At 39.4% G+C, this 13,631-nt stretch overlaps 3 protein-coding genes and 1 pseudogene across 4 annotated transcripts in view; 1 reads left to right on the top strand and 3 right to left on the bottom strand.

Moving 5' to 3' along the window:
* The window catches only part of LOC102752939 (nuclear autoantigen Sp-100-like), a 259,961-nt gene that overhangs the window by 147,090 nt on the left and 99,240 nt on the right, over nt 1-13,631 (bottom strand). The window lies entirely within an intron of this gene.
* Nucleotides 1-13,631, bottom strand: part of LOC107182594 (nuclear body protein SP140-like protein) — a 45,012-nt gene that overhangs the window by 12,824 nt on the left and 18,557 nt on the right. The gene's annotated exons all lie outside the window — the stretch shown is intronic.
* Nucleotides 2,190-13,631, bottom strand: part of LOC102752361 (nuclear body protein SP140-like protein) — a 15,734-nt gene continuing 4,292 nt past the window's right edge. Inside the window, exons 2-5 of the mRNA XM_015561859.1 lie at nt 10,348-10,495; nt 9,511-9,679; nt 7,330-7,407; nt 2,190-2,331 (exon numbers count right to left, since the gene is read on the bottom strand). Of these exons, the coding sequence (XP_015417345.1) occupies nt 2,270-2,331; nt 7,330-7,407; nt 9,511-9,679; nt 10,348-10,495 (457 nt within the window). The 3' untranslated portion in view covers nt 2,190-2,269. The remainder of the gene's footprint in view (nt 2,332-7,329; nt 7,408-9,510; nt 9,680-10,347; nt 10,496-13,631) is intronic.
* The window catches only part of LOC102752074, a 4,447-nt pseudogene continuing 1,533 nt past the window's right edge, over nt 10,718-13,631 (top strand).

Here is a 13,631-nt window from a genome sequence, read left to right as displayed (position 1 = left end):
GATGATTTCTCAACAGAAACTCTGCAGGCCAGAAGGGAGTGGCAAGAGATATTCAAAGTGATGAATGCCAAGAACCTACAACCAAGATTACTTAACCAGCAAAGCTATCATTCAGAATTGAAGGTCAGATAAAGAGCTTCACAGATAAGGAAAAGCTAAAGGAATTCATCACCACCAAACCAGTATTATATGAAATGCTGAAAGGTATCCTTTAAGAAGAGGAAGAAGAAGAAAAAGGTAAAGATACAAATTATGAACAACAAATATGCATCTATCAACAAGTGAATCTAAGAATCAAGTGAATGAATAATCTGATGAACAGAATGAACTGTTGATTATAATAGAATCAGGGACATAGAAAGGGAATGGACTCACTATTCTTGGGGGGGAAAGGGGTGTGGGAGGTGCGGGAAGAGACTGAACAAAAATCGTACAGGTATAGATGAGGGCAGTGGGGAGGGTGGTAAGGGCAGAGGGTGGGTTGGAAACCAGGTGGAGGGGAGCTATGGGGGGAAAAAAGAGGAACAACTGTAATAATCTGAACAATAAAGATTTAATTTTTTTAAAAATAAAGAAATAAAAGTGTTTCAACCTAAAATGGAACCTAAGAAAGAGTATATCAATTTAAAGAATCTCATGCATGCATCCTCAGTAAAACGAAACTTACAGATTAAAAGACTGATTTCTGGTAAATGCCTATTGACAGAAAACCAAAACTTACCACTCAACTGATAAAAATCGACCAAGAATTTCTCCCCATTCTGCAGCCAATGATCTTGCTGCTTGGATTCTAGCTGAACTTTCTACCCCCCTCTTTGTACTTCCTGCCCATAAATAATGCCTACCCCCAAACCTCAGTGGACTAGCCTTTAGCTTGTTACAATCTGCCTACCCCAAATAGCAGTTTCTCTGCTGTTCCCAAATAAACACAATTTTTGGTAATTTGAAAATAAAATAAAATGCAGTTGGAGCTGTCATCCCAGAAGAACTGCATTGCATGTCTTATGCCTCAAACATTGACATTGTTAAAACAGGGCAAAATACTCTTGGGACTGGACCCACAGTCACATTATGTCCGAAAGAATTGTTTTCAATTTTAACAAGAAAGCAGACATGACTTTGGGACTGATGACTACCAGACTAAAAATTAAAACATTGCTTAGAATTAGCATCACTATATTAGCTCATCTTCACCAATAGAAATGCCTTCCTTCTATTGATGTAAATATTCCCCTTCCCTTTCTCTTAAATATCCCTGAAGTTTGTCTCCTCATCGGAACACTATTTACACTTCTGCCTGAATAAGTGCTTTCCTGAATCCTCTGACCTCAAATAGGTGCTTGTTGCCTCTCACTTTGTAAAGCATTTTATTTTTAGGTAAACAGTATCCTAGAAGTAATAGAATGAAGACATGGAAGATGCTCAGAAAAGATTCATGAGGAAAATGAAGCTCTAAATTTTGGTGCTGGATACTTGTCATTCAGGACTACAATCTTAATATTAATATCTTGTTAGCATTGTATGCAGAGGGCTTCTTGGGTCCATGATACAGAATAAACTCAGAATTGATTCCTCAGGAAACAGTAGCTCTTAACTCAGGTTTCCGCAGACCAAGCCTTGAGCTTTCACCTCCTTACCAATTTTCCTTTTCAATGCTGAGGTGGAAGCTGTTAACATAAAAACCATTGAAACCTGTGAAGAATTTTTGTGAGTTTATTTGAGCCAAACTGTCAGCTTATGCCGGGAAGCAGAACCTCAACAAATTGAGATAATGCTCCAGAGATTGGTGGGTTACATTTGTATTTATACATTGCAATCAAAGGAAAGGGACAGAGGTGGGTTACATGAAATCCACTGGTGATAGACTAAAGGGGTGGGAGAAAGCAAAGTGGGGGAGACCCCTGGGATTGAATAAAAAGTAAAATGATGGACACATACTTAGGCAGGAACAATTAACATGATAATGAAGGAATTTGTGATATCTGTCCTGGTGCCCAGCACATTAGGTTGTGCCCCAAGGGAAGTTACAAGTTACCCAGACATTTAAAAGGGTATGTTATTATAGATGTAAAAAGACAGATAGCTCAGTTAAGGCTCACAGACCTTGTCAGTGAAGATACCGGCCTAGGATGTAACTACCCACCATAACTGCTTTTAGTTAAAGTTTAATTTCAGACCATCCTTTGTGGTTCCTTTAGGTCTCTGAGTTTTCAAGACTGCCATGCAGGCCTTCCCTGAGCTTGTCAGGTTAGCATGTGACCCCTTTTGTCTACAAAGCTTCGGGGGGCTCATCTCCATCACTGGATTCTCTGGAGTCCTCACTGTTGATCTCTGCATAGAGGAGAAAAACCCATTAGTGTCTCAAGGTGGGGCCAGGGAGCCCACTGACAGGAAACCCCTTCATGACAGCACTAGGGAGATCTAGAAGCTAAGTTAACTCAGGTCCCCTGGTCTGTGCCCGAATGTGTGTGACCTGCAGGTTCCTCTAGATCCTACCCAGAAGGTGGAGAAGTTCATTTGCAGAGTGCAGCTTTGTCTATCCTGCAGCACACTTTTTACCCCCACCCTCACTCTATTCCCTCTCTCCATCCTCAGTCTATTTCTGATCCCCACCCTCATTCTACTTCTTCTTTCATTCTCATTTTACTTCTTCACTTTCCTATTGGGTGAAATAATTTTCACTAGTTATGTCTGGTGATGGTATGTCTTTATATCTCTCCTGTTCTGCCTTATTTTTCTCTCTTCTAATGAATATCTTGACTCTTTATTTTTCTTTCTTTTCTTCTACAACCATCACTTTCTTCTCTTGCATAGAAATAGTCTCTCTAACATTAAACCAACCATTTTTGCTTTTGTTTTTTTTTTCAATTACTGGGGACATTTTTCTGCTGAGCACACTACGTAAGGCACTGGTTACCTCCCCTTTTTACCTCTAAACAAGGCCACCAGAACTGTATCCCTTGGTCCTGATGACTTGTCCCAGACCCTTGCCTGGGACCGGGATTCACATCACACATTTTTTTTTAATATATTTTTTATTGATTTTTTACAGAGAGGAAGAGAGAGAGATAGAGAATTAGAAACATCGATGATGAGAGAAACATCGATCAGCCGCCTCCTGCACATCCCCCACCGGGGATGTTCCCGCAACCCAAGCACATGCCCTTGACCGGAATCGAACCTGGGACCCTTCAGTCCGCAGGCCAACGCTCTATCCACTGAGCCGAACCGGTTTTGGCACATCACACATTCTTTCAGTCAGCCTTACCTATACTGTCAGATGTCTGGTCACAGACACTTCTTTCTTGGGCTTCAGATTCAACTCATGAATTAAAAAATGGCTTTTAATTCTTTATATCCACCAGGTGTTCAGAGCAGAAATGAATTTGGTTTCCATGATGGGGTAGCTCCAATTTTGTAATAAATTAAGAATCCACTTGTCTCTCGTAATAGAATGAGCATCCTCACTACAACCAACAAGCTCTTTTCTTCTGTAAGTCCACTGCAGAGGAAAGCTCTTCCACCCCTGTCCTTTTCTGCTGCTCAACTCTGTCTTTTTGGGGGCCTCTCTTAACTGTGGGTTTTTGTTTTTGTTTCTATTTCTCATAGGAGAGGCCCATTTTTATCTGAGTGAATTTCAGGGCCATTTTTATTTTGTGGACATCTTACCTTCTCAGTGGGGTTAGGATCACCCCTTTTGCCTTCTTTGTGGTGTCTTCTCAAACCAGACAATGCCACTCTCTACCAGTTCTTCATTCATTGTCTCTTACTCATTCTTGACATAGTTCTCTTTGTGTCTCCCCATATTTTCTATTTATGATATCCATTTCCCTCTTTATTTTTCTCTCTTTATACTTATTTTCTACATTATTTTATCATTGCTTACCCAGCAGGGTCTAAGGCAGTGGTGGGCAAACTTTTTGACTCGAGTGTCACAATGGGTTCTTAAACTGGACCGGAGGGCCGGAACAAAAGCATGGATGGAGTGTTTGTGTGAACTATTATAAATTCAAAGTAAACATCATTACATAAAAGGGTACGGTCTTTTTTTTTCAATAGTTTTATTCATTTCAAACGAGCTGGATCCGGCCCACGGGCCATAGTTTGCCCATGGCTGGTCTAGGGTGAAGCACTGTAGGTGTGTAGGACATGGGAGTGAGCTCCTCTTTACATGTGTCCCAGGGTCTCCCTATCTCCCTCTGGTTGTGGCCCTTAGTACCCCATCTGATTTTCCAGTTTATTGATTATCTGTTATGTTTCCTACTTTGTCCTATTCTATTCTGTTTATTTATAATTTCTGTAACCTGTGAATGTCTCTTCTAATCAATTTTTTCTTTAACTTTTCTCCATCTTAAGCATTCCCGTCATTTTCAAAGTTCTGCTGATGGGGAAATACCATGCTTCTCCCTTGCTCCCACTCTCCACTCTTTGCTGGTGTTTCCCAGGTTAGGAATCCACCAGGAAGCAGTAGCAAGGGAGCTGGCAAGCAATGCTGCAGGGGTCTGTGGCCAGAGATAGAGGGCATAGCAGAGCAAGAATGGTAGGAAATGCACCCCCTTCCCTATGGTGAACCTCCTCTGCTCATTATTGATTCCATCTACCCATCCACTCTGTTTCCACCAACCTCAATAGTGTGTGAATAAATACTTCTTTCAGTGCAGTTCAGATTTTTTCATTTATCACTATTTTTCTATGCAAAGTAACTTATGTAAAGAGGATTTAAAAATTAATTCCAAAAATTTTAATATAGAATCAAGGCTGCATGTTTTGTGCCACATCCATGCAGCCTTGATTCTATATTAAAATTTTTGGAATTAATTTTTTTTCCTTGGAGTCTCCTTTAGGGTGGTGAATGTGACATAGCCCTTCCGTCACTGGTTCATGTCACAGTCAACCATCCCTGCTGGGTCAGACTCTTAGATACATTTATTGTTAGTTTATTGCATAATTTTGTTTATAATGTCATTACCCCCTCTCCCCACACACTATACCCTTCACACACACACACACACACACACACACACACACACACACACGCACACACACACTCTGAATCCCACCTCTGCAAATTGCTCATCATGATTCCTTCCTCTCAACATTCCTGATCACACCAGCTACACTTATAGATGAATGGCTAAGAATAGGGACTGATGCTTGTTATATGTTTCATATTCTTAAATGTTAAATTTTTTTTTCTGTTTTTGTTAATCCTCACCCAAGGATATTTTTCCATTGATTTTTAGGGAACGTGGGAGGTAGAGGGTAAGACAGAGAGAAATACTGATGTGAGAGAAAGAGATCAATTGGTTGCCTCCTTCACGAGCCCTGACCAGGGACCAGGCCAGGGAGGAGCCTGTAACCAAGGTACTCACCTTTGACCGGAATCAAATCCTGGACCCTTTGGTCTGCAGGCTGACACTTTATCCACTGAGCCAAACTGGCTAGAGCTAGAACATCTTTTATTAAATAGCACATCCCAGTGGAAGCTACACAATAACGCCTCCCATAGTGATTTTAGAGTAGCTGCAGGCCTGTGCCCCAGAGAAGATGGGAGAGGTTTGTTGATGGTCCTGTGTGAGGGACCCAACAGGTGAGAGACCCTAGCCCAGGGGGAACACACTCATGACCCTTAACCCACCGCCTTTGCTGCAGTGCTGGCCAGCACTGGACGTGATGTCAAAGCAAGGTTGCAGCCAGATTCAAGCAAGACAGAGTCAGAAAATTGAAGCCAGGTACATGGGCAATAGGTCCAGGCCTGGGCTGGTAGGAGCTGGCAGCAAGTGCACTTAAGGAGTATGGAAGGAGAGTCTCTCCCAGGCAACCAGAAAAATGAAGACTCTTATCTAAATCATTGGAGAAATTGAGGAAACAAAGACTGATTGTTCTGGGCAATTAGTACTAAAATGAAGCAGCACTCCCACCACAGCACCTGCGATATTGGACAAGAACAGCAAGGGATCACAGAACAGTCAACAGGAACAGACCACTATTATTTGATTCACTGGGTTCTGCCACTGCCAGACTTTGATATGAGCTGTCACCAGTTCTTGGAAAAAATTAGAAGTTTATTTCAGAAATTAAAGTATGGGCTGTGACATTCTCCCTTAATTACCAATTAATTATTATAAAGTAGGACTTGAAGATCCCCTCAGATATCAACACAGAGCCCATCTGGACCTGAGGATCTACCCGACACTTGCCATCAGCTGCCACCTGACTTCAGTCTTGTCATGTCACTGAGGTAATTAATGAGCAAATAGCTTTTCTTGTCACCCATAGCTATGGGGAACTTGTTGCTTCCTTGAAGCTTTCTTTGATTGGTGGGCTTCCCTTACCTCCTACAAAGTCATGTCTCCTTGTCCCCAATCCCTTCACACCACATCCTCTCTCTGAATGTCTGTTTCTCTGTCTTCTTGGCCTTTTTATGAGGTTCAGTATCTGATTCTCCTGTACTTTCTCCAGCTCCTGGTATTCTTTTTTTTGTATCTTTCTCTCTGCACATATTTCACTACTTTTGACTCAATTTTCTGTCTTTTCTATGAGATTATCTGGGTGTGTGCAAGGTTAAGAACACAGGCTTTGGGTTCAGAAAGCCTGAGTTCATCCTCATTTGACTCCAGGCCAACTACATACATGGTCCCTCAAGATTTCAGTCTCCTTTTTGTAAATGGACAGAAAATACTTCCTCCCTAAGGGCAGCTATGAATACTAAGCCCTCAACTGCCAGAGTAAATGGTTTATAAGTAAGCTCTTAGTAATATGGTTGCCATCGTTGTGTACTTTACCCCTTTCTCCGGTCTTTCATTTTCTCTCTTTTTTCCTCTCTCAAAATACCCACATCTCCTCCTACGCATCTTACCACTTCCTCTCTTCCCTCCCTATATGACTGCCCATATCCTTGAATATTCCTGCTCTTGAGCAGCATCTACCACATTTAAATCAACCCCATTGTCATCATCTAGGATATCTTCTAGTGAGGTTAACCTTGGGCCCATAGTTCTTAGCCCTTCACAGCTCCACACTGATCTTCTATAGGCCTCTCTGTAAATAAGAGTTACTTTCAGGTCAGTATTGTCTTTAAATCTGGTTTTCTGATACACTGAGTTCCTGTTCCTCTGTCTTGATTATTGGGCCTATGATCTCTTGTCATAGCTCATCCCCCAAGATCAGACTCTGGTCAGATGCTCATAGAAAAAGCCCTTCCTGAACTTCTCCATGCTCCTCAACAGGTCTTCCCTGATTCCCAAACTCCACTCAGGACTCAGGCCCACCTTCCTTTTTCCTTTCCTCTTAACAGAGGAGAATCAGTTTCTATCTGTTTGCAATCACCTTGTTCAAGGCTCTGTTCAGGCCTCTCCTCATTTTCTTCTCCATCACTTTTTAGGAACTGTTCTATGTTTGGTATTACTGAAGAGAGGGCATAAGAAGAAGACAATTAGAGATCACTTTGGAGTAGTACTGTCATCTCAAATTACACATTTAGGAATTTACACCGCTTGTGTCACTCAGTACTCAGTGGGTCCCAAACCTGTTGGTAAAGTTGACTCTTCATCCCTGGGATAGAACAGAGAATACCCAACAAAGGGGCCCTTATGCTTCCCACACAGAAAGTTGCCACTGAAATGTTAGGAAAAGGAAGTTTTGGCAACATAGTGAGCTTGTTATTTATGTAAAAAATATTCAGCTGATCAGGAACAAATATATCAAAATAAATAATATGCTATTTATTTTGAAATGCATTTGCTGAACTGTTCAAACTGTAAGGAAAACCAGAGGGATTTCCTTGGGAGAAAAACAAAGCTCCTATAGAGCAGTGATGGCGAACCTATGACACGTGTGTCAGAGGTGACACGCGAACTCATTTCTTTGTTAAATGGCATTTAAATATATAAAATAAATATCAAAAATATAAGTCTTTGTTTTACTATGGTTGCAAATATCAAAAAATTTCTATATGTGACACGGCACCAGAGTTAAGTTAGGGTTTTTCGAAATGCTGAAGACTCTATATGTAGGCAACCCAGCAAACATATGGAGGAAGGTAATACACCAAAAATTCTTGGTGTATATCCTACAGAGTCTAGGGAGGAAACTGAGGGAAGCAGTAAGCCCATACGCCTAAGGGCTTATGGCAGGATACCTCCTCATGCAATAAACCTGTACTGTCTGTCTACCGTGTAACAAATAACATCAAATTCCTTAGTTTTAAGAGCCAGACTTTCCAAACTCTTTTTTATTCTTATCCCTTTTGAATCAACTTGCAAGTCTGCTTCTCACTCTGAAATTAATCTAATTTGTCCTTGTTCTGCAGACACATGGACCCTTTAATGCTGTAAGCTTGCTCCCATATCATCTGCATTCCTCAGTTATTATAATAATTTTTCTTTTGAATTCTCCATCATTACCTGGAGATCTTTTAGAGACCAAAAGCATGTAGAATAAAAAGTTTTCTAGGCAAGTCAAACAAAAATTATTGGAGGACATCATCTTTTCTGAGAACCAATGAAAAAGTATAAAATTATTCCTTCTCAGGGAAAAAGTAGAGATTTAAACTAATAGTTTTATATAGTATCAAAACATTTCTGGCAGAGCAATCGGTTTTGTGATTGATTATTGATCACACGTGTTTTGGAGAATGAGTTAAAAAAACCATTTCTCTTTCTTCAAGAACAAATTTGACCTTGAGTTAATTTTCTTGTTCATTACTCTGGAAATCTGATAAAGGTGGACTTTCTTCTGAATTAGTAGGCCAACATTGAGCTTAGAGTTACAAATGACCAGTGACTGAAGGTAGGTAAATTGCATGTGGCCAAAGATATAATTACAAAGTTGTACATGACATAATGACTCCCCTGTGCATGGTGTGGCTAAATCAGGGCAGATCATGCACCTATAGCTATGCTGTCACTTCAGGTAGGTTGTAGTCAACTTGGTGAACTGCTATGAGGACCCCTGCTAAGTGTCACAATGAAGAAGAGCAACTGATGCCACACTTTTGAGATGTTGCATTTACTGTCATTTGTCCATCTCAGTAAATCTGAATCTACTGTGGCTCTGGTTGTCCTGAGTCAAGATACCTAGTTAAGCAGACCTACATGTGAGTGTTTGTACTGTAGTCGTTTTATCATAAGCTTTGAGTGGCTACGATATGTTTGTTTTCTTTACTGCTATCTCCCCACTGCCTAGCACTTTCTGTGGCACATGGTAGACATCCAATATATACCTCTGGGGAAAAATTGGTCCTGGACATCAAAAAATAGGTAATAAACCTAATTACCTTCTTTAGAGAGAAAGTGGGAAGGAGGGAGGAGGAGGAAGAGGAGGAAGAGGAGGAAGAGGAGAGGGAGGAGGAGGAGAGACATCACTGGTTTCTTCCCCCATGCCTGTTGACTGGGACCTAGGATTGAACCTGCAATTCATGTATGTGCCCCTGACTAGGAATTGAACCTTTGATACTTCAGTCCATAGGTCAACTCTCTACTGAGCAAAACTGGCCAGGGCCCTAATTACCTTTTTTGAAGGTTTTATAAATATCATTTAAACCAGGGTAGGTGTCCATGACGTCCTTGCTGAACAATGCTTCCAGAAGGGACAGGTTAAATGTCTTCTCCACTTCATTGAGAACATCAATTGTGACTTTCTGTTCCGAACCCGGTGTTTTAAAAGATTCCTTAGACTTCTTAAAAATAATGAATTGGGAAAATATAAATACAGATTTCCAAGTTACAGAAGAGCCCTAGAAAGTGATTTTAGTGTTAATGTATTAAAGTTGATTGGACACCCCTTATCCCTTCCCCAGGACTGACTTGGCCTAGAAGTACCTGTGAACTGAAAACTGTTGTTAAAAGAATAGCAAGCATCTATTTTCAAAATTTTCCTAAGAAGACATTAATTCTCTGTGGATTTTAATGTTTTCAGATCTAAGTATTTAAATTGGTGTTCATTGAACAATTACTATTACTATTATTTAATTAAATGAAATCATTCAACTTATCCATTCATTACAATTACATTTAATACTAGTTTATGCTATATTGTGTATATAATTCCTACAAGGCATTATAAATCTATGTAGCTCACCCTCTTCACAGCCAGCCTATCTCTAGTGCTATTCACCCCACTACAGGGGACACCACGGAGCACTGTTCCTTCTGTTAGGAGCAGAACTGTCTTCACTAATGCCTGCTTTTCTTCTCCCTTCTGACCTTATAAGAACACTCACAGCAGTACTTGAGAGGGTCCCCATTCAGTTATCTAGTTATGCTCTGATGTTTGATTCCAGAATATCAAAATATAACTTAGTTTGGCACTGGTTTACTAGATTGTGACATAATAAACCTTACTTACTTCATATATTTCATTGCTGATGAATCCATAGTCACGGAGAAGTTCAAGGAAAGGAAATGCTACTTTTATTATATTTGAAATTTTGACTTTCTGTGTTTTGAAGTGGCGGAGAGCAATGTCATAGATATGCTTGTTTTCTACAGACATCCTAGGGAGAAAGGACACCATGAAAAAATGGTCATCAAGATGCAGGAATGGAGGAAGGAATTGGGAATACTTTGCTAGAAGGTACCTATGCTGCAGGGAAGTGGGTTAAAATGTGCATTGCAATATCCATGCAAACACTAAATACATTTAAAAGGAAGAAAACATGATATGTTAATAGAAGAGATAAGATGAAATCATGCAGTATTTTAAATTAAAACCAGAGATGGCAGAAAAAGAGGGGTGAGGAAAAATCAAAGAACAAATACAATGAATAGAGAACAGTTGCAAACATGATAGATATTAATTCAACATATTAATACTTACATTCAATATGAATGGTCTTAATATTCCAATTAAAACCCAGTGATTATCAAAGTGACGGAAAATATTTAAAAATTATATCTTGTCAACACAATAAACCTTTAAATAGAAAGCCTCATATTAATAATGGAGAGATATCATGCTAACACTAATCAAGAGATTGATGCAGTAGCCATATTATTTCCAAACATAGATGGCTCAGAACAGAAAAATTATGAAGGAGAAAGAGGGGGTTTCATATGAAGCCAGGGTTCTGTTTTCCAAGAAGACTTAATCCTTAACATGCATTTACCTGAACACTTGACATCAAATTATATACAGTAAAAACTGGTAGAATTACAAGTAAAAACAAACAAATGCACTGTTAAAGTTTGATACTTCAACACCCTCTTTTAGTAATTTATACTTCCAGCAGGCAAGAATCAATAAAAATAGAGTTGATGTGAGCATCATTATCAACCAACCTGATCTATTTGACATTTATAGAGTACTTCAACCAACAATGCTGAGTACACAGACTTAAGATGATAGGGAAACTCACCTTCACCATATAAGAACAATTTCTGGGTCATAAAATACACCTTAACACATGTAAAAGAATAGAAATCATGAAGAGTATGTCCTCAGACAACCAGGGAATTAAACTAGAAATGAATAACAGAGATCTATAACTGAACTTCATAAATACTTAGAGATTGAAAAATATACTTCTAAGTAACATGAGCAAAAGAAAAATCTCAAGAAAATTTTTAAATTATTTGAACTAAATTAAAATGAACATACATTTTATAAAAATTTGGTGATGCAGAAGAAGCAGTGATTAATGAGAAATATATTCTTTAGAAAATTAGAAATAGAAGATTACAAAAAAGAGCAATTTAAAACTAAAATAGAAGAAACGAAAGAAAATAAAAATTAATTAGAAATAAATAAGTTAAATACTCTCTCATTGGGCCTGAGGGCTTGGTGGCCATGGACTGGGCTTGCCCTTGTATGGGGCTCACTCCAGTATCAGTCTTCAGGAAACCAAGTGAATTCCTTGGTGGTTTCCTAGCAATGAGGGATGGGCTGTGGACTAAAGGAGCAGAGGCTCAGCCCAAATAGCTCAGGCACTAGCTGGAATCTGGGAGCCAGAGCCAAAAGGGAGACAAAAACCAGAGCTTAATCATGCTACCTGACTTAAATTATGCAACAGAGCTATGATAATCAAAACAGCATGGTATTGGCATAGAAACAGACACACAGATCAATGGAACAGAATAGAGGGCCCAGCTATAAAACCACACATATATGGACAGATAATTTTTGACAAAGGAGCCAGAAATGCACATTGGAGTAAAGATAGTCTCTTCAATAAGTGGTGCTGGAAAACTGGAAAGCCACATACAAACGAATGAAACTGTTTATAGTTTGTCCTCAGTACAAAAATTAATTCAAAATGGATCAAAGACCTAAACATAAGACCCAAAACTATAAATTACTTGTACATAGAAGAAAATATAGGTACCAAACTTATGGATCTAGGTTGTAGAGAACATTTTATGGAATTGACCCCAAAGGCCAGGGAGGTAAAGGCAAAAATAAATAAACGGAACTATATCAGAGTTTCTGCACAGCAAAAGAAATGGACAACAAAACAAACAGGCAGCCAACCATATGGAAGATGATATTTGCAAACAGTAACTCTGACAAAGCTTTAATTTCCAAAATATATAAAGAACTCATAAAACTCAACACCAAACAAACAATCCAATTAAAAAGTGGGTGGAGGACTTGAAAATACACTACTCCTGAGAAGACATACAAAGAGCCAATAGATACATGAAAAGATGTTCAACCTTACTGGCAATTAGGGAAATGCAAATCAAAACTACAATGAGATACCACCTTACACATGTTAGAATGGCTATTACCAATAAGAGAAGCAATAACAAGTATTGGAGAGGTTGTGGGGAAAAGGGAGCCCTCATTCACTGCAGGTGGGAATGTAGACTGCTACAACTGCTATGGAAAGTCTGGCAATTCACCAAAAATGTAAGAACAGAGCTACCATATGACCTAGCAACCCCACTCCTGGGTATATACCCCAAAAAACTCAAAATCATTTATTTGCAAAGATATATGCACCCCTATGTGCATTGCAGCCTTATTCACAGTGGCAAAGACATGGAAACAACCAAAATGTCCTATGACAGAGGATTGGATAAAGAAGATATGGTACATATACACAATGGAATACTACTCAGCCATAAGAAAGAATGAAATAGTGCCATTTGCGACAACATGGATGGACCTTGAGAACATTATGCCAAATGAAATAAGTCAGAAAAAAAGCTAAAAACCACCTGATTTCACTCATATGTGGGTTATAAAACTGAAACTTATGAACACAAACTGCAATGTAGTGATTGCCAGAGGCAAGGGGGTAGGGAGAGAAAGGGGTCCTAACATGAGGTGACAGGAGAAGATTTGACTTTTGGTGGTGGACACATGGTGCAATATACAGATTTTGTAACAGAAATCCACACATGAAATCTATATGTTATTTTTAACCATTGTCACTCCAACCAATCTACACTAATAAAAGAGAAAAATGGTAATTGGCGTACGACACTACCCTTTTCATTGGCTAATCAGGGCTACATGCAAATTAACTGCCAACTAAGATTGGCAGTTAACTGCCAAGTGAGATAGAAAGTTAACTGCCAACTAAGATTGGCAGTTAACTGCCAACTAAGATTGGCAGTTAATGGCAGTTAATTTGCATATGTAGGCACAATGCAGGGAGGCAAAAGGGAAAGCACAAAGAAGCCCCC

This window comes from Myotis davidii, unplaced genomic scaffold, assembly GCF_000327345.1.
Source record: "Myotis davidii unplaced genomic scaffold, ASM32734v1 scaffold370, whole genome shotgun sequence".
In the NCBI taxonomy this organism is placed as follows: domain Eukaryota; kingdom Metazoa; phylum Chordata; class Mammalia; order Chiroptera; family Vespertilionidae; genus Myotis; species Myotis davidii.
Note: the sequence above shows the minus strand (reverse complement) of the source record. Positions and strands in the feature narration are given on the sequence as shown.